This window comes from Gavia stellata, chromosome 5 (genome assembly GCF_030936135.1).
Source record: "Gavia stellata isolate bGavSte3 chromosome 5, bGavSte3.hap2, whole genome shotgun sequence".
Classification (NCBI taxonomy): Eukaryota; Metazoa; Chordata; class Aves; order Gaviiformes; family Gaviidae; genus Gavia; species Gavia stellata.
This window is the reverse complement of record NC_082598.1, coordinates 32281772-32302147: the sequence shown is the minus strand read 5'-3', so window position 1 is coordinate 32302147 and position 20376 is coordinate 32281772. Positions and strand designations below refer to the sequence as shown.

General features: G+C 35.1%; 1 protein-coding gene across 2 annotated transcripts in view; it reads left to right on the top strand.

Annotated features, from left to right (window-relative positions):
- SGCZ (sarcoglycan zeta) overlaps nt 1-18706 on the top strand; it is a 227650-nt gene extending 208944 nt beyond the window's left edge. For both annotated transcript variants that reach the window (XM_059817946.1, XM_059817947.1), the window contains 2 exons: nt 6258-6381; nt 18503-18706. In XM_059817946.1, coding sequence (XP_059673929.1) covers nt 6258-6381; nt 18503-18706 — 328 coding nt within the window. The remainder of the gene's footprint in view (nt 1-6257; nt 6382-18502) is intronic.
- Nucleotides 18707-20376: the final 1670 nt, after the last annotated feature.

Sequence of the window (20376 nt, the reverse complement as noted above, 5' to 3'; positions counted from 1 at the left end):
ACAGGAAGCTAATGGATTTCAAAACTGTGAAGAGTTTATGTCAACTAGTTTTCATGTGTTTCCAGTTGTTCAAAGAGCCCAGTTTGGCTCTTCAGCCTCCCCCAGGCACTTCATGTTCAGATCTTGACAGCCACTTGAGCATTATCGGTGGGCACGTTGCTTCAATGTCTTTCTGACATGATATATTCTGAAAGACAACTCAGGTAATGGAGCTATTTCTGGAAAGAAAATAAACTTCATATGAGGATGTTTAGCGGAGTGGCAGGGCATGTGTAGAAGGGGTTTCAGGTCAGAACAGAAGTAAGGAAGATTATGGGAAGGGGAATTTTTTGGTTGGAATAGGGCAGGGGTAGCTCTAAGATGTCAGGGCTATGAGGAATCCTTTTCCCATACCTTTCCTTAAAGGACTATTTTGGATTGTCTCATATGCAGATGTTTGTCTCACAGCCTGAAAGTTTAGATTTTCAGGCATGATGTGGTATTTCTCTGAGGAATGAAAGCTCACATTATAAACTTTACATTCCTACTAATATTCTTGATTTTCAAAAGTTTGAGTTTTAGTGGACTTTACATTCTATAATGCATGATTTTTTACTACCTGAGATTCCAGTTAGGTTTTTCGTTTATGTTCTTAATATTATTTCTGACTTTGATAGTTTCCCTGTCTTTAGCTATTCTGGCCAGGTCCTCACCCACTTTAAGAAATAACCATGCATTACATTCTCTTTAACCTTCCTCACATCACCTGCTTATTTTGTCAAGCTCTTGCTTTGAACATTTGCTCTTTCTAGTACTCCTTGATGCTTCTTTGCTTTTTCTAGTCGTTTAATAACATCACTGAAAAACACTTCAATGACATTTTATTCCTTACTTTTCCTCCTCAGTAACTAATATTTTTTATATTCTCAGAAGAGATCCTTTATTTCCCTATGTGGGGAAATTGTTTTTCTGATTTATCATCTATGTCAAATAACATTAAAATATTCAGTTGTTTCAAGTGTCGCTATGATAATGCAGACCCACTGAACTGAAACCAGTGGCATGTACAAGGCAATTAGAACTCAGATTTGAGCCCAGTGAAATGATTCCTGGGTTAATGAGAATTTCAGGAGTTATAAAAAGGGCATGCTGACACATGCCAAAGTCAGTGACATGCAGAGCATGGACATAACAAGAAATGCTATACTGAATGCCATTCTACTGTTCTAATTTAAGTCAAGAAAGTTTCCGCTTTATTTAAGTTTATTGTCCATGAGTTGCAAAACTGGATATTGGGAAAAAAAAAGTCATGTTGATATTTACTGATTTAGGCCATTACTTATTGCATAAAACATTTATTTAGCTTTCTATTACTTAAGACTCATGTTCTGAAGTCACAAAATAGAGAGCCAAATTGTGCCCTTGAAGGTTAGGTTCCCACATAAATCAAAGAGAGCTTCATATTAACATATGAGAATTTTGCTTCTTGATAAAGGATAGCTGATGATCAGTGAACAATCTTAAGCATTCATGAGACCTGTACATTTTCCCTTCCATTTCAATAAAAACAATTATTTAATCCTGAAAATACAAGCATTTGGTTAAAAAAAAAGAATACAACAAGCTTCCAGAAAAATAACTATTCTAACAATGATTCATATGCATCTTGCAGAGGTGCACATTTTGATACATGTGAATGTATCAAAAAGAGATTTTTAGTCACTTTTATAGATATGCTAAAAAGTCCATGCATAATGTCATAAATAGTATAAGTAATGAGAGTGAAATGAGTGAACAGTAATTTTATTTTCATAGCATTCCCACTGTGATGTCAAATGCAGCTAATCAAGAATCCTCTGTTTGAATAGTTTCAGTACCTTAAAAAAGGGCTTCCAGGTTTTTTGTCATCATGATCATAGAAGTTCCTGGTTATTCTTTATGGATACTACTGGAGTTTGCAGCCTGACTTCCAGGAAATGGACTGAATGGAAACCCTAATTTTATCTAACACCAGCACTGTTCAGTGGACTCCTTTAGGGACTCTTGGTCTCACTGGAGGACTCTTGAAATCAGTTTCCTTGAGCGTTAGGGCAGCCAGCTGTTCTTTTCATAATAATAGAAATGGAAAGAATATATATTTTAAATTGTTTGACGTTTATGGAAAACAACATTTTCAAAATTGTTTTTTAAAAAAATTCTTAATTCTAATTTGGAACAAAATAGTTTCATTTGTGGGAGAGGAAGGCCCTGTGTTCTATGGGGTTTCAGGGTTTGGAGTGCTTGTTTACAGGGAAGAAGAAGGGGGATAGAGAGAGGCTTGGCACAGCCATTTGCCTTCCATTTTCTTTGCATATCTTTACCGCTCTGCAGCCTCAGTCTGCCACAACTCTTTCCCTACAGGCATCAAGACTGATGTCACAATTATTTTAATCTATATAAATCTACAAAAAATTTACCACGTTAAGGGGTAGATTTTCCATTGGCTTCATATTTGCAAAACTTTTTTTTAAATAACAGGATTCCTACGCTAATAAAGAAAGACACAACAACATATGTTGGCAAGACCATCGTATATCAAAGTTAAATTCTTGGAAGTATTGAAGTATTTCTTGACCCCCAGGTGTAAAGATGCCAGTAAAGGGCTTTACATGTGCAATCTCTAATTGACAGCATATTTTTTAATCCCCTGTTTTGAATACAAATTCCATATTGGTAGAGGTTCATATCAGTCATTTTACTAAGTAGCATGGGTTGGATCCACTGCTTAAATAGACACGAAGCAAATAAATTATTCACGTTAGCACAGGGGAATCTTCTATTTCCCTCTATTTTAAGAAATACCTTCTGCTAGCCAACAGAGCAAAATTAACATAGATAAATTATATCCCATGTGAGTATGAGGGATATGCAAGATGTATATCTAAAATATTTCTTAAAACACAAAATTAAACCTTTTGGTTCATTTTTTAAATTATTTTTCTCTAATACAATCTAGGTCAGCTTGTAAACAGAAAATACCAAATGAAAAATAAATATTTCTGCATTTCTGATGAGAAATATTTTCATACCTTCAAAGGAACGTATTCAAGATACTTTAAAAGTTTCCTTTTTAGCAATAATTCTTTAATGAATGCAACTCAAATTCATATAGCTTTGATCATCTGAAATTTATCTTTTTTCACAAATTAACCATTGATAATTAAAAAGAAAAAAGCCCTTCTCTGCTTTGGATAGATCATCTGTCTGCATCACATATAGCGAATTGACAGATTATATTATTTAAAAACCTCCTTTTAAAAGCCTCTTTGTCTTTTCTACAGTGTTGTAGTTTCTGTTGAATTATAGCACTAGTTACTTTCTCCATCATAGCTGTTTGTTGTTTGGGAAAGAAAAATTAAATTATATGAGTAGGATTCACTCATAGATGTAAATGCCACTGTGACCTGGCATCAGTAAATCTGAAAGGAAAGTAAATTCTTGATATGCTATTGTAATAATGCATTTTTCCTTGGAGGGATGAGTATTACAATGTGGAGTGTTACAATAAGTTTACAGTCGATATTAATGCTTTCAGAAATATGACAAAGAAAAATATTATAAAGCAGCTGCATATCAAACATAATTTATCTCAAAACATTAAGGAAATAATCTCTCTATGTGTATAGACTTTTGCATTTCCAGTAACATGCTTCAGATTGCACAGCTAAGTCACATTTCAGATGTAGATCATCTGAAGAATATTAATAAGAAAAGTACATTAGTAACTGTAAAACCAATTTAGGCATTCAATTTTACTAATAGATAAGCGGTGTTTTAAAAACTACTCTGCTGATCATCAGTCATTCATTGACATTTCTACCACATTATTTGATTTCAGGAAACTGCTAAAAAAAAAAAAATCTATTGTCTGAAAAAGAAATTTCTTCTCCACAGTGTGTAGAAGGCTGATATTAAAAACTTCTTCTCAAGTTCAGAAATTAATTGCCCAAATGTCTTCATTTTAGACAAACTCGAGGTCGTTTATGTTAATGTAGTTCATGAAGAACAGTAATGAAACTAGACAAAACAACTCTGAACTATACACTGTTGTGTTTGGGGGAAAAAAAAAAAAAGTTTATTCTTCAAACAAATTCATAGTTTCATGAAAGATATTCCTAAATAGATTTTTATTGTCCACCTGCTCAAAAATTTCAGTCAGGTCTAAGAGTGGTTTTGATGTTACGAAACCAGAAATATTTGTGACTTTGCTAATACTGATCAATTCAATGCAATAAATGTAGTTAAGAGCACTTTTGTCTTCATGATTATGAAATGGCAGCTGAAACCACTGAGAAATGTTAATGTTCCTGGAAAGTAGGTTATAAATCACAAAAATATGCTGCTGAAAAATATGGAATGGTAGTATTCAATCATTTAACATTTATATAATTCAGTTTCCTTTTAAATTCAAGGTAAAACCTCATTAAGGCAACAGAGTACTTCAAAAACCTAATTTCTAAACTTTGTCGTTTATGTGGTTTCTAAAAGGTTTTGGAAGCTCTTTTTCTGCTGTCTTATAACCATCAGGAGTTCACAAACCACCACTTGAAAAAGATTGGTATACATGATTAAATAATTCATAATATTTAGGTTCTTCCCTGGTACAAAGAACTGCAGAACCTTCTATTAACTTCTCCCTACAGAGTGTCAAAAAAATGAAAGAAAATGGCTTAGCACTAACAGAAATATAGATTTTTCTACTGCTCCTACCTATATGTAGCCCATGTATGCTTTTTATATATAGGTAGCTACAAATAGTGTTTTCTTCTATCTGGACACCGGCTTTTAATAGTTTCATTTTGTGTTGTCAAATAATTGCTTTCCTTTTTTTTTTTTTTCTTTTCTTTCCCTATTGAGCATCAGTGACATGAAACAAACAGATACATTTCATGGACACCATCTCAGTGACTTACTTTGCATGCAAATCTGGCATTTTGGTTTCAAAATAAAAATCCATCACTATTCTGTACACTTAAAAAATTCAATAGTTGAAATACACTGAAATTCTCTTGTTCCATTGTTTGATACATCTTTCATTTGGCTTTTCTGTAGCAAATTCTTTGTGAAACTATTCTTTCCTTTATACATCTAGTATCTCATTATAGTTTTGGATGGATGTGACCTAACACTCAAAATACAATTTGTTGGAGAGGGAAATACAATGTTTTCTTCAAGCTATTCATTCTAGACATTTCTATCGTTAATATATTTCATCTTACAAAGAGCCTTTGTTCAGGTAAAGTGGAACTGTGTTCTGTCATTATATTATAGAGATATAAATATATTAAAAGATTTGTCTGGCTCTTAATGGGACTATCCAATAAGTCTACAGCTGAACAAAACCGGAATCCAAATTTTTGTTTCTAGTTCAATACAATTTTCATCTGATTGTCTTTCCTATTCAGTGTGTGAGCATGACTGCTACAAAATCCCTGCATTAGTACTTCCCTTTCAAGAGAAACCTGTACAATATTGAGAGATAACATAGCTAAGAAAATATCATAGTTCTGCATTAAGGTTGATGGAGAATCTTGAGTATGGAGCAGAGAGAAATGGAAAGACTGACAGGAGTAGAACAATAGCTGCTTTGAGGAAAGGTACCAAGACCCAAGGATATGTGTCTTAACCCTGTTATAGCAGGGTTAAAGAGCATAATGAGTATTTTGCAGGACAGAAAAATAGCATGCAAAAAACCACAATAATAGAGACATAACAGATTTTTTCCTCTCTTCTTCATACATAATGCCGCTACACCCACCTGAAATATGAATGAGCCTATGAAGGCTAAGTCATTCTAATCAGTTTTACATCATTACTTAAAGCTTTTTAAGTGTTTTGTTTTTATTTAGATGAGCATTTGTCATTGGTCACTAGGCAGAATTTAGTTATTAACCTGTCATTACAGAAGCACTCACAGAGACAAGTGGAATCTCACGTACCTATATTTCAGTATTAGTACAGTCAAGTAAATTAGGCACTAATGTCGGAAAGCATCACTAAGTAGACAAGCTTACACCAGTATATGCTTAAATGCTGTCTTAAACAGAAATAAACACATACTTATTTTTTTCTTTCTCTGGGCCATAGAGACTAGTGAGAGAATCACACATATAACTAATTCTCACTTCTTTACCTTTCAAACTACATTTGTATCTACATGCACTGTTGGTTTTGGGCTGGGTGGATTTTGGTGGTTTGATTCAGTGGATTTTTTCTCAGTGGTTGTTTTTGTCTTTCAGACTTGAATCTCCTACTAGATCTTTGGTGATGGAAGCACCCAGGGGAGTGCAAGTCAATGCAGCTGCAGGAGACTTAAAGGCTACTTGTAGGAAAGAACTGCATTTACAGTCCACAGAAGGGGAGGTAAGTTCAGCTGGTAGAGAAATGTTCTACAGCTTTGCCCAGCATAATGTAAACAATGTGAGGATAGTTTATTCAGCAGCAAGGTAAACATCACAAGAAGTGTTCTGCATTTGCCTACGTTAAAGTAATTTTGGTTTAGCTTGCTCAATTATTAATACTTATTTGCTTTTTGCAAATATTTGAATCACTAAGTTTCATTCACACTGAAAAAAAGTGTTAGTTAAATTAATATAGATAAGAATTATTTTTAATCTGAGTCAAGGAAAAAGCTACCCAGTCCTTCAGCATGTCAGTGGGACAGAGACGGCTAAGTGATAGTGGTAAAAAATTACTTCGGATGAATCTGACAAACTAAGAGAAGTTTGGATTAATTTGGATTACTACTTCATTAAACCATGATGAAGAAGTTTAACAAATTTGCTCTACATGTGGTTTATTTCCTTGAACTGTTACTATCTCTGTAAGAGAGAGAGAGTACTTCAATGGTATTTTCGCTGTACTGTTTCATCAGTGTCTTGTTTCAGTGATCAGCTTGTCGTAAAAAGATTTTGGTATAGATTCTTCATGTGTAAACCTGTGCAAACTCATGAAAACAATTTTAAATTGGGTCACTGGTTTGGTTGGCAATCCATGTATTGCAGAAACGCATGAAAGATTACTGGTATGAGTGTCTTTTCATCTTCAATCCTTAAAATGATATAACATTAAAAAAAAAATGTGCAAGGGTATCAAAGGCTCTTGGATTCCTATTAGGCACTTTGGAGAAATAGATAGATTTTCAAATTGTTCTCAGTGGGACTTGCCAGGTTACAGCATTTTTGGAAAACCAGTTGTTTAATGTAAATATCTAGTTGAGAATGGAGCTCTTCAGAAATTTTTTGCCTTTTGTGTTTGTATTTTGTGTTTTCTACCAAATGGTCACAGATACTTTACAAACTATCCAAGTAAGCAATAACAAACAAAACCAGCATTCACATCTGTGACAGATAATCCCCTGCAATGCATACTCTCTGCATTACAATGCAGACAGGAACATTTTTGGCCAATATACTGCATCAAAGGCCTACTTTGATAATATATTTCTATTCATGCAAGTGTCTTTCCTACATAATTAAAGCACAATATTTTCCTAATTCAGACCCTCAAATATTTATATACCACGTGTCCCATCTTACTTCTGAGTTTCTCCTAAAGCCAGCTCTTCCCACAATCTCATCTTTGCTTAGCATCCTCTCTAAACAGGAAGTCTGTTACTGTTTACTAAAGTTGCCAAGACAGAAGTAAGGACACTCTAATCCTCTTTTAATAGTAAGTATTGTCCTCCCTCACCTTTGTCCTTTTTGTGGGTGTTTTTATTGCAGGGGCTACAGCTTCCTGTAACCTTTCCTGCTTCCCTTCCATAAATCCCTACCTGGCCCAATCTAGTATGTTTCCTACATTTATTAACATGAATTTTTCACCTAGAATGTATTTCTTTGTTCTTTCCCTTCCTGATATTGCCAGAGGGAAAAAAGTAATACTCAAATGAAAATGAAAAAACAAACAGAAAAAACCAACAGAAAGGCTGTTATCTTTCCTCAATCCCCCATGATCCCTGAAGCAATGGTTGTATCTATAATGTCTTGGTTTAGTATCGTGCACCTCTGTGGTGCTTTGTACAAATATTTAATCTGTGGATTCATCAGTCATTTTTGCCTATATCAACACTGTGAGTTTATTACATGACTTCTAATTTTTCTTAAGTATTTACTACAGTTTATTGAAAAGGTAGTTTTGGAAGTAATGTCCTATGATCTCAGTTGGACTTTCAGAATGGAAACCCAAGAAAAGTTATAATGACTATATTATGTATTATTCAAAATTAGAATTCAATTCAGTATTAAATGTTTTGTAGGAAAAAAATGCCAGTGTAAAGCAGACTTTTCTGAACTTCATATTAAAAATCATTATATTCCTCTACATGGTAAGACTTCGCACATCTGTGATTTTCCATGTAGATGTTAGATTGATAGTTATCAGAAAACAATCTACCAACCTTTCCCCACTCTTTCCTAAGGAGCTGTTCTGTAAATATACATCCGACAAAGTTCAAAGTGTCTAATTATCTCTTGAATACTTGCAGTTCCAGTAAGATCTGTAAAGAACTGTACCCTAAATCTGCAGAGAAATCCCATCCTGAGGTCTGACCAATGAGTTTACAGTCCACTATTTTATCTCTTACACTGGAGAGGGTCAGAAGAAAATGCAGAAACACTTCGGAAGGCATATGATGAGCTTCCACAGCATCACCGGTTGCGCAGTTACCGTGGCCACATTACTAATTACAGCCTCGTGTGAGGAACCAGAGTAAGCATCTGGTGGATAAAATGTCTGCCTAACAAAATATTGATTGGTGTCCTCACTTGCAACCCAGCAAATACACCACAGATTAGCAGACAGTATGGAAAGAAATGTAAGGGGTTTATCATTACTCATTTTTAAGAAAATACATTCTAAAACAAAACAAAGTATCTATGTCAAAAATAATCTTCATTTTAGCCTAAAAATGCATGCTTTATCAGTCAGATTTCTTTCACGAATAAAAGAATGTTGTCTTTGTGAATCGGATCTGTGAACCATTTTTGTGATAAGACTTTTTTTTTGCTAAAAAAAATACAAGGTCTTTGTATTATTCTCACACTGGTTAACTAAATTTAACTTCTTAATGTTTGTAAGCTTATTCAAAAAAATAATCAAAGATACATGAATTAATATTTTCCTTCTCAAGCATAATTATTGTCATATTATGCCAGAAAATAGCTTTGTGGCATCTGGAATCAACCAGTTATAGTCATACAGCATAACATTATGAATTTACTGTGGATTAATCTATGCAACATATATTTTCCTTCTATTTAAGAATAACTTCAGAAAGTTTTTTAAGAACATAAATGTGATTATGAAAGACTTTTCCTCTAGCTTCATTCCTCATGCAGTTTAATATTTAGCCTCCCACATCCTAAACTGAAAGCCTCTGCAAGTATTCTGAATTTTGCTGTTTGATACATTTTCTTTTTATTTACTTCAGCATTGTAATAATCCTCTTAGCCCTATTACGAATTATAATGCATGATCCCAGACTGAATACTGGGGACTGTAATTTAGACTCAGATTCTGCTGCCCTTTATAAAGCTCTTGAGCTGCATCCTTGTGAGTCAAGGCATCAGCAGAATCCTTTGATTCAATTATAGCTTGGCATTTAATTGTGAACTATGTATTATTTTATAAATAAACCATAACCAATGGCTTAAAGCAGCAATCATTTACAAGCAAAATTAAATGTGAAGCTCCAGGCTCTAGCTGAATCTATTGGTTCACATAAGAAGAAAAAGAACATTTCTTGTCTGGAAATTCAGCACAATGACTGCTAGTTGACTGCTGCTTCTTTCACATATAAACGCAATGCAAAAGCACAGATCAATTCTGAATTCTGTAGATACTAAATTTTGCTAGGCATAAAAGTATGCTAGAATTGAACCTGAAACACATTATCACATAATGATAACAAGCTTAAAGGATTATTTGATGTTGTCCACTCGTTGGTCTAACAACTAATTTTAATGGTTTTGACAATACATCACCCTTTGAAGAAGGCTGCTAACTAGCCTCAGTTCTTATGAGGCTTGTGCAGCTGCTATTTATTTTTGCAAGCAGCTTCTATGTAAACTAGGCTCTGCACTTTCATTGCATCCCATTACTATCAAAGTAAATAAAAGGAGAAAGACGCACAGAGGCTTCTCATTTTTACAAACATATTCATATTACTCACCCTGTCTGTGACCTTTATCCTATTTACTTCTTTATGCCCTTGTATTTCCTTGTCAAATTACACTCCTGCATAGCATCATTTGTAGACTATATTTGGTTGTTTCTGGCATAATGAGCCTCATCCCTTGCTGAGGCTTATAGCTGTCACGTTGAAAATGAGCATTACTCTTTTAACAGACAAAGTTTACTCAAAATCAGTGTAGCTGACAAGAGACCAAGTTTGTATTTACCATTTCAGCACAACACGGTTTATGAACCATATGCCCAAGATTATTTTGTAGAGACTAACAAATGCATATAGTACTAACATTTGATCTATAATCCTATCCAGTTCTCTCTCTTAGTCCAGGAGATGTATTTAACACAGAGATTAATGCTTAATAAAACTGGAGTAATCGTTACTTGTAAGCCCAACCAATAATACCATTTTAAAGCTTTGGGTTTGGTGGGGTTTTTGTGGATGGTTTCTATGTTCTGAAATAGAAAAAAAGAAAGGATTTTTTTATTATCTAAATACACAGAAATGGAATTACCTTGTTCTGCAAGCTGCTTGCCATGACTACGGAGAAATGGCTGATCGAAGGCAGCAACATTTCCTAGATTAGTTCAATTCAGCTGAGTTATGTTTGTCTGAGATTAAATGTTTGAAAAAAAAATTTAAATGTTTGATATGAATGAAGTGAGTTCAATAAAACATAAGCAATGGCAGGCTCTAGAGCTCAAAGATCCACTGTTTATTCACCAAAAATTGTCTAACAACTGTGTGCTGCATTTTTTTTTTACAGCCCTTTTTCATGGTATTAACCAGTTGACTTGTCACTGTTATCTGGGAGGAAAGAGATTAGTGGAAATGAAGGGAAATTTTTCTGTGTTTTTTAATTATTGGTTTCAAGAATTCTATTAAGATGTTTTGACAGATCTTTAAAATTACAAAAATGCCATGTTGTTTTTAAACAAAACCTTTCATTTCAATTTAAAACAGTTATTAATGTGTAAGTTAATTTATAGTAAAAAACGCTTTTATGTAGAAGTCTAAAATCAAAATACAGTGTTCCCAAACTACAAAAGTAAAGTGTTTTAACTGACATCACCTATCTTTGAACTGTTTGTTCATGGGCAAATTTTGAAGACCAACACCATAAGCCATTTTATTAGAAAAAAGAAGTGACAATTAAAAATTTATTATATAAATAAAATATTTTTCTATTAATATCACATTTTAATCTCGTTCTGATTTGAATTGTAATTAATCAATAAGTTTTGGTACTCTGTAGACTAAGCACAAATATTCCAAATACATTTCCCTTTCTGGGTTGGGTACATAAATCACAAAGAAGTCACATCTGTTCCCTGATTGAATGAATTTGCAAAGACTTTTAATATCATGTAGAATTTGATTCTGGGAATTCTTGTGTAGAAAACTACCATTGGCATTCCGTAAGCTCTGGAGCTTGTAAACTTCTACTGGTCAACATTTACAGCAACCTCATTTGATCATCCCTGAAAATTATTTCCTTAATAGGAAGAATAAATACACCAGAAAGTTTTTGCTTCAGTAGCCGCCCATATAAATTGCACTGGGGTTATAACTCAGAAGTTACAATATATGCTTGTGTTTATTTAACATAGATTTACAAAAATGTGTACTTAAAATGAAACATGACTTTCATAAATACTTCAGTACTGAAGAGTCAAAACATAAATTCTTCCATTCAAGCAGGAACTGCACACTTCACTAATGTACAATGTTATACTTAAAATAGTTACACGTTAGTTTTCAAATCACTTTCAGTTGTCAGTAGTTCCAGGCATAACATGGAGGTGGGAATGGGAGCAACGTTAACAAAAGAAGAAACTTGCCAGGATGTCTCTGTCCAGGTGTACCATGTACAGTCTTTAGAAAGAGAACGTTCACCACACTAGACCATGCTTTGGCCTAAAGGTCTCATTTGTCTTGTGGTCAATTGATCCTACTCCTGTAGTGAATATATTTTCAATACACAGGTTGTACTAGATCTTTTGGTCTTCTCTGAATATTTAGTATATTCAGTTTCATCCGAGTCATCACATTCATTTCACTGTTTAACTGTTCCTCAATACTATTAATCATTATGACACATATAGTTCCAGATATTGTGCCAGCATAGGTTTAGATTTTACAGTATATATGTTATCGAGTTAATATTTTAATTTTCCGTTATGATTTTTTTTCTTTTTCTCAGAACTATCTTTCAGATTTAATGAAAGCTAGTTTAGGTGAATGGTTTTAAAATAAATGTCAAAAATACAGATAAGTGTTGGAACAAATGGCCCACATGAACTAAAGTACTGCAATTTATCCTATAGTTCATCTTCACCTTGAATGTTAAAACCAGCATATGAAAATTAGATCGTTTAGTCTAGTGACCTGATCTATATAATCCTCTTTGTGTGTATCCTGCTGATAGCATATGCAGAAGAGCAAAAAGACTAGAAAAAAATCTTGCATTATAATTCAGATTAATTCTGAAGAGCCTAAGGGAATCCAAAAGGTTTATTTAGTGAGATGTCATTACGCTGTCTCCCCATACTGGTTGATGAATATCAACCTTTCAGCTTTCCTTCTCTTCTTCCACATTTCCTGCCATTTCTTATTTACATTAGCCCTGAAATATGCCTTTGCAGCTGTGTAGAATTACCTGTCTAGTGAAACTGTACATGAATACAGAAAATTCTTCAATGTTTATAAATCCTAACTCTTTCATTTGGCTTTATCAACTTAACCTATCATCTTCTCTCGAGAGGACTTAGTCAAGGACCCAGTGGAGAACTTTTATACGTGGCAGGTTCATAACTCTGTATGAAATGGCTTGTAGGAATATTTGATTTTTTACCTCATGCCTATATGTTTCTCACTGAAAGTTCTCTCCTTTAATGTAGTTCTTTAGTTTGTAGATAATCTATATTTTCTGGCTTGCCTTCCTCTCCCTTTCCCTCTCACTGTTAGATTAACAACACAGTCTGATGAGCAGATGACTTGCAGATCTCCTTTAGCAAAAAACGTATGTAAAAAGAGTACAATTTTTCCATTCCTATCACATGCCCTACAGGCTGATTTAGTTTGCTACTTTAATTAGTCAGGTATCAGGTCTACTTTTAAATATTATAGGGCTAATATAATTTTCTCGGCACTAAGATGCACAAAACAAAGCAGTGATGTAGGATTTCTAAATCTGAAATATTTAGAGCGAATGGTGCTGCTCAGTGCTCTACTCTCTGTGAAATAGCATTTCTGTGAGTACCTGCTGCCTTTTCCATTTTGTAATCCATCTCTCAGTCAGTCTCCTACAATGTTTCAAGAATGGATAAAAGTTTTGGTTTTATCTATACCTATTTATCTGCTGGGGTGTGAGACTCTCAGAAAGAGCATGACTGGCTTGCATGGCCTTGATGCATATGAAGTATTAAATGGCTTATCTCGTACCTTTCAAAGCACAAAAGATTAGAGAAAGACCATGTATACAGGCACTTCCATTAACTACTGTCATCTAGCAACAGCATTCCCTGGGAACATAATACTGTTCAGTTTTTTTGTCTTGCCACTTCTTCCCTTCTCTTTAAACACCTCATAACATCAGGCATAAAATGGTAAGTAGTTTATGTTTTACTGATGTTGGAGGACTTTTCAGACATGAGTTACAGTTTTTAGCAGATGATAGGAAGGGAGAGGGTATATCCTCAAACACGGACTATGTTCCTCTGAAGTTCCTTATGTATTGGGTGACCATGATGATATATTTGGACCCGTGCTTAACTAATAGACAGCAATGTTGCATCTGTAAATTTAGTCTTTTATGTATAACCTTGACAGCATACGTACAGAGTAGATTTTAATGCTGGCTTTAAGCCGTCTTTATTAATCCTCTTCATCTTAGGCTTCCCCAGGGAATAGCTATAGGAGTCTGTTTAAATTGCACAACCTTCCCAGCTTTCTGCAGAGGCATAGAGTTTGTTAGGCTCACCGTAGCACCCTCACAAGAAGCCACTTCAGTGTTTCTCAGACACTGTACCCTGGTATTGACGTTACTCACCAGATGTTCTGGGATGCGTGCTGGGACAGGACCTCATAGCTACCGCTCAAGATTATGACACCAGAAAAACCTGGATTGATCTACATCACAGTGTGAAATTTGTAAGCACCAGTGGAAAAGCATGCACAGCTATGCTTAAAAAGATCATTTAATTTAATGAGCAAAATAACTGAGCTACATTGTATTGTAATGCACACTGGAGTAAGGTCCACTGAATTAAAGTCTAAGAGCGGTACGCTATAGAACATCGGCAATGAGAGGTTGCAGAAGCATAGCTCTGCTGATGTAAACAAACATAAAAATATTGAGCTCCTAGGAAAAAAGATAATAAAGTTCAAGAGATTTTAATCTAGCCTGATCTCCGACACATATGCTCTCTGACTTTTTTCTGAGTTAATTCTTGTTTGAATCAAGACATGTCTTTTAGAACCCATTTAATTTTGATTTACTGATTTCTCATGATGCTTCCCCATCACTGCTGCAGCTGAACTGTTAAAATGGCCAGTCACATGCTCTGTCAAAAGCACAAATAGCTAATCTTGGTTTGGGAGACCTCATCGCTCTCTACAATTACCTGAAAGGGGGTTGCAGAGAGGTGGGTGTTGGTCTCTTCTCCCAAGTGACTAGTGACAGGACAAGAGGAAATGGCCACAAGTTGCGCCAGGGGAGGTTCAGGCCGGATATTAGGGAAACTTTCTTTACTGAGAGAGTGGTGAAACACTGGAATAAGCTGCCCAGGGAAGTTGTGGAGCCACCATCACTGGAGGTATTCAAAGAACGTGTGGATGTGGCATTGTGGGACATGCTTTAATGGGCATGGTGCTGTTGGATTGATGGTTGGACCTGATGATCTTACAGGTCTTTTCCAACCTTAGTGATTCTGTGATTCTGTGATTCTGTGTTGTTGGATTTTCTTACATGTATGTCTTCTACACTGAAATGCCTTTTATTATCACATATATATTATTCTAATATCTCCTGCTTCCATTTTTTTAAACAAAAGCATGGAAATAGTCCTTTTCTTATCTTCTTTGATATTCCAAGTATATCAGGGCTTACTGAAAATCAGTATTAAAAGTCCAAAAGGCTGCTCAGATTTTTTTTGACATCTATTTGTTAAAAGTTATCAAGAGCTGCTGGTTAAAAGTATATGACATTACTGGCTCCTGTTTAATATCCTGTTGAGTTACTGTTGAAATTGAAAGTATTTTATCACAGTCATGTTCTGACATCAATACTTGATCTTTCTCCAACTACTGCTCCATGCTGAGGACTATACAGTATAAAAGATACATTTGCACTTACATACAGTTTACACTGTTCAATGCTACTGGATTTTTACACAATACTATTGGTAACTCCACCATTGCTACATTAATAGTGGAGTTGTTAACATGTCTTTTATTATTGATATGAGAAGTGAGAGAGTACTTTTTATTACCCATCACTCCACTGACTGATGATTACATCCTTTGTTTCCTTCCTACATTTTACCAATTCCTAGCTTCTAGTTTGCTATCAAATTCTTTTTTCACCCCATCTGTTATTTTGTTTTCTTATTACGCTTGCTATAGTTACTTTCACATTTACTCCTAGCTACGCTGAATGTTTTCACATGTGTAATTTTTTTTTTCCAGTTATAATACTAGCAGAACATTATTAAATTGTTCCCAATACCATCTGCATTTCTTCCACCTAAATTATTTCTGCGGGGGTTTTGACTCCTAATTATGTCAGGTCTATGATACTGGACTTTTAAAGCAGCTATGCATGTATGTGTGTAAATACATCATTCCTTTGTCATATAAATTACAGAACAAAGATAATAATTTTGCTCCATTTTAGTTTTGTAACTAATTCCTCTATCAGTCAGGATGTGAATTAAAACAGGCATCGTGCCATGCAGTTGTCACCTGTGCCTCCGAGATTCTCCCTTTCTGTCCCTTTTAGTGTAAATTCCCAGTGATGACAGTATCTTACTCTGGGAGCTGGAGAACTTGCAATGATGGGGGGTTATATTGTTTGGTGCTGCTTTCAGCCTGATTTCCTTCCATGATCCCAGTCATTTACAATGCTTCTACTGTGAATGGTAACATGACTGTGCGTCAGTCTTTGTATGGGATTTTACCCAGTCTTCTCTCCTCAAATTTTTCCCAGCCTGCTTTCCTTCACTTCTCTCCAGCAGGGGCTTAGTAGTGCTTCTCCGCTGTTTTTCTGCCATATACCACTGATTTTATAATAAAATAATACTTGTCTCCTGTAGAAAAAAGCAATGCATGCCTTACCTCCTCAGATTCTTTACATGTACTGCCAACGTTTTGATATAACGGTGACAAGTTGTCTTTGTTGATTTTCAATAACTTGTAAAAAACACTAGTAAGAATTTAAGGAACTCACCTTTTCCTAAGCTTCATACTGCTATCTTCAGGGCTTAAAGCCATTTTGATTTGTTACCTGTCTTCTTGAAGTTCATAGTCTGTCTTATAACCTGACTATTCTGAGGGGTTATGCATTGGTTAAGCTTCAGGCTGCTGCTGAGGCAGATCTGGTTATTTGACTATAACCACGGTCACATACCCAGATTCCTCCTCGGCTGCCTTACTTCCTCCCAACTCTCTAAAATAGGTGTATGTGCAATATCAAACCAATGTCCACAGAACGACGTTTGTGAATAAGAGATAAAAGAAAAGTGTCTACTGGGCCCCCAGAGGAAAAGAAATAAAACAATCAAACATTGAGATTGCCAAATTATATACGATTTACTCAGCATCTATATATTCACGAATAGAAATTACGTGAGATGTAATTCTATGCAAATACTCATTGAAAAAGATATACAAATGCTTTATCAAAACTAAAGTTATAGCAATACAAATCAAACTTACAATTACAATGACGGTGACTGGCAGTGTCTTATGGTCAAACATCCTTGGCTGGGAGGATCTCACCACGCTAGTGAGATCCTCAGCTAACTCTATCCAAAACTCAGCTTTTGTATGCTAGGTTGCTTTACCTACGCGCAACTATCTGCAGCTATGATGATCCGAAATCAAACCACAAAAGCCACAGGCAGTCTGCCTTTTCTGCCAACTGCCTTTCTGCCTTTCTATCAGGCACCTTCTGTACTGGGTACTTAAGAGTAGTTGCGGTTTGTATCTGCAATGTTCCCGTGTTTCTGTGAAAAGAGGAAAGGGGGAGGGGGACCGTCAATGGGCGCGGGGGGCGGGGGGGGCGGGTCATCGATCGTCTACTACAGTCTGCACCTGAGGTAATGACTGATCTTACTTTGGTTCTCATTTACGCCTTCCATAAATAAAAAATAAACTCTAAGCAGCTGGAAACTCGTGTGTTTCTGGCAGTGGAAGACATGGGTTTTTCCTGCTTTAGTTACCTAATTTCATGACATTGTTTATTCAACACCCTGAAAATGTAATGTAAGTGTAAATATTGCAGATCTCGGTACAGATTTATGAACATTACTGGTATTTACAGTCTCATACTGACTTATGTTATTTCCAATAGAAGGAGATTAAAGAAAAAATATTTTTTAATTGTATTCAATGTTCAGAAACAAATGAGAATAGCTTGATGACCTTCTTAATAAGACTTTAACCTGAAATCTTTTCTCTTCTTATTTTAGGTCACATAAGCGCTTTATTTTGTGCATATGACTCTGTACACTTATTTATTTATTCTCTGGATGTAGCTGTTGTTAAGCCCCTACAATTTAGCACAGTTCAGCACATATTTCCAGCTGCTTACAGGAAAACACTGGGGAATGTGGTTTAATATCGCTTCACACTTATTAAAATACAAATTCTTCCAAAGCAAGGATATGCTACTACCATGAATGAATAAATTTTAATCATAAAATGTACAAGTGAAAATTCAACCTATTCAAGAATATTTTCAAAATGTTTTTGTGTGACACTGCTTGTATGTGAATAAACATGTTGGGTGAAGTGTTTCTATATACTGTAGTAATGAGTGCTAATGGGTATACAATTACACAGAGTTGAAAAACAAGAAATGTTGACAGATTATTTATTTCTAAAAATAATTCTTTCTAATATTTAATTATAATATTTCTAATAATCTTTCTAATGCTTCTAATAAAATATTCCTAATTTTTTTATGTATTTCTAAAAACCTCATGACTGTGCCTCAAAACTGTGCCTCTTTAAAATACGTCATGACACTGAAAGAAATTTGCTTACTCCTTTTTTTTTTTCCCCCTCTTGTAGATATTTTTAAACGCGGATACAATTCGTCTGGGAAATCTACCAGTGGGTTCCTTTTCCTCCTCCTCCTCCTCCTCACCCAGCTCTTCAGCTCCTCGCCAGACTATCTATGAGCTCTGCGTCTGTCCCAATGGTAAACTTTACCTGTCCCCAGCAGGAGCAGGCTCCACATGTCAATCCAGTAGCAACATCTGCTTGTGGAGCTAGAATGACTCCAATGTATCCTCACACCAGAATAGCCTTTTGTTACTATCCCTCTGCTTCACAGTTCTGCTCGGTTTCCCTTGTGACAAGTTCGATGCTTCAAACGGCCTGCAGAGCAACTTCTTCCAGTGTAAGCAGGAATGCAGCGCTGCCTTCTCTTGTGGTTTGTGTGGCCACTCAACGTAGAGATGGGAGTGAGATATTCAGAAATCAATGTATTCTTCATCAGGAAACCTGGAACATAATATGACCTTTTGTCCAAAAGGGAGAATAACACAGGTGCCTTTGCTACATGAAGTGAAGCACATAGTTTTAGATTTTTGCAGGACCTGGATATGAACTGCACATATATATACAGTATATAAACAAATTTGCCCAGAATCTGATGGTGAGATGAATTGGTTCCCCCTGTATGATAAATAACTTTACTGTCTGAAAGCACAATTTTCCATTCATCTTTTTGGATGTAAACTTTTATCCCTGAATTTTAAAATTTTGAAGCATTGTGTGATGCTTGCTTTACTAAACAATTAAATTCAGTAAATGGTTTTTAACACAAAAAGAGACAGAATCCCTCCCTGAGTTTGTTTTCTTTAAAAGTGTGTTGTTACTCTTTATCTACTACGTCTAGGGTTTTGTACACCAGGTAAATTTTGGAAGTGCTCAGCAATATTACCTGCAGAGTCAAAAAGACATCTGCTCTTGTTCATCAGATCTGAATGGCCTTATATAGTATTTTCATGGCTACTGCATGTGAAGCGATTGCTTTAAGTAGAACATACAGCTTCTGGAAAAGAAGGATAAAGAAGGGTAAAGGGAAATACTGATGTTATGTTTGTTGATCAGTGTATTGCTCTTCACAAGGTATTTATAATTGGCAAATGCAAAACTGAGAGAAAATCTTCAAAGGTACATCTTGTCCGTTTTCTAGCTATGTCTAACTGCTGCCATTTGAACACAGTACAAATGTTAGAACTAATGTAATGTGTAATGCTGAGAAGCAATGCACTAACAACTAGTATGACATTCACATTTATTATTCTCTTTCGTTTACCATCTGCTGCTAAGGTTTTCAAAGTAGTAGCAATATATATATGAAAACACATATTAAATGATGTTTGGTATTAAAAAGTACATTGATATTACATTGACCTTATCAAGTCTGTGTTTAAATTGTGCAACCCCATTTGCACTCAGATCTCACTACTGACTTCCTTTTTTTGACAAGTTTGATGTGGGATTTCTTTCTTGTATCAACGTTCATACTTGTTTGTCTTGGTTGGTAATTGAAATCTTATAAAAAATGCTTTGGTATGCTACTAGTAAATTTATCACAACATTGATTAACAAGAGTATCTTGAAACTTGCAGAACCCAGGAATGTAAAACAGTATAAAAATGTTTCCTATTGCGGAAGATGATTTGATTATGTGAGGTAAGTGTGCTTTTTAATTCTATCCTTTAAGTTACATGATCCAGAACATAGATTTAGAGGCTTCTGAATGTAAGATCACCAATGCAATGACAGCTTTTGAAAGGTAACTCTAAAATCAGGGCAGACAGTGCAATGGGGGTATTTATACACAATACTTTTTTTCTTAGAGAAAAAAAATGAAAATGAGCAAACTAATAGTATGATTACCTTCCTGTTTTAGTACCACCTAATAAGGTTGA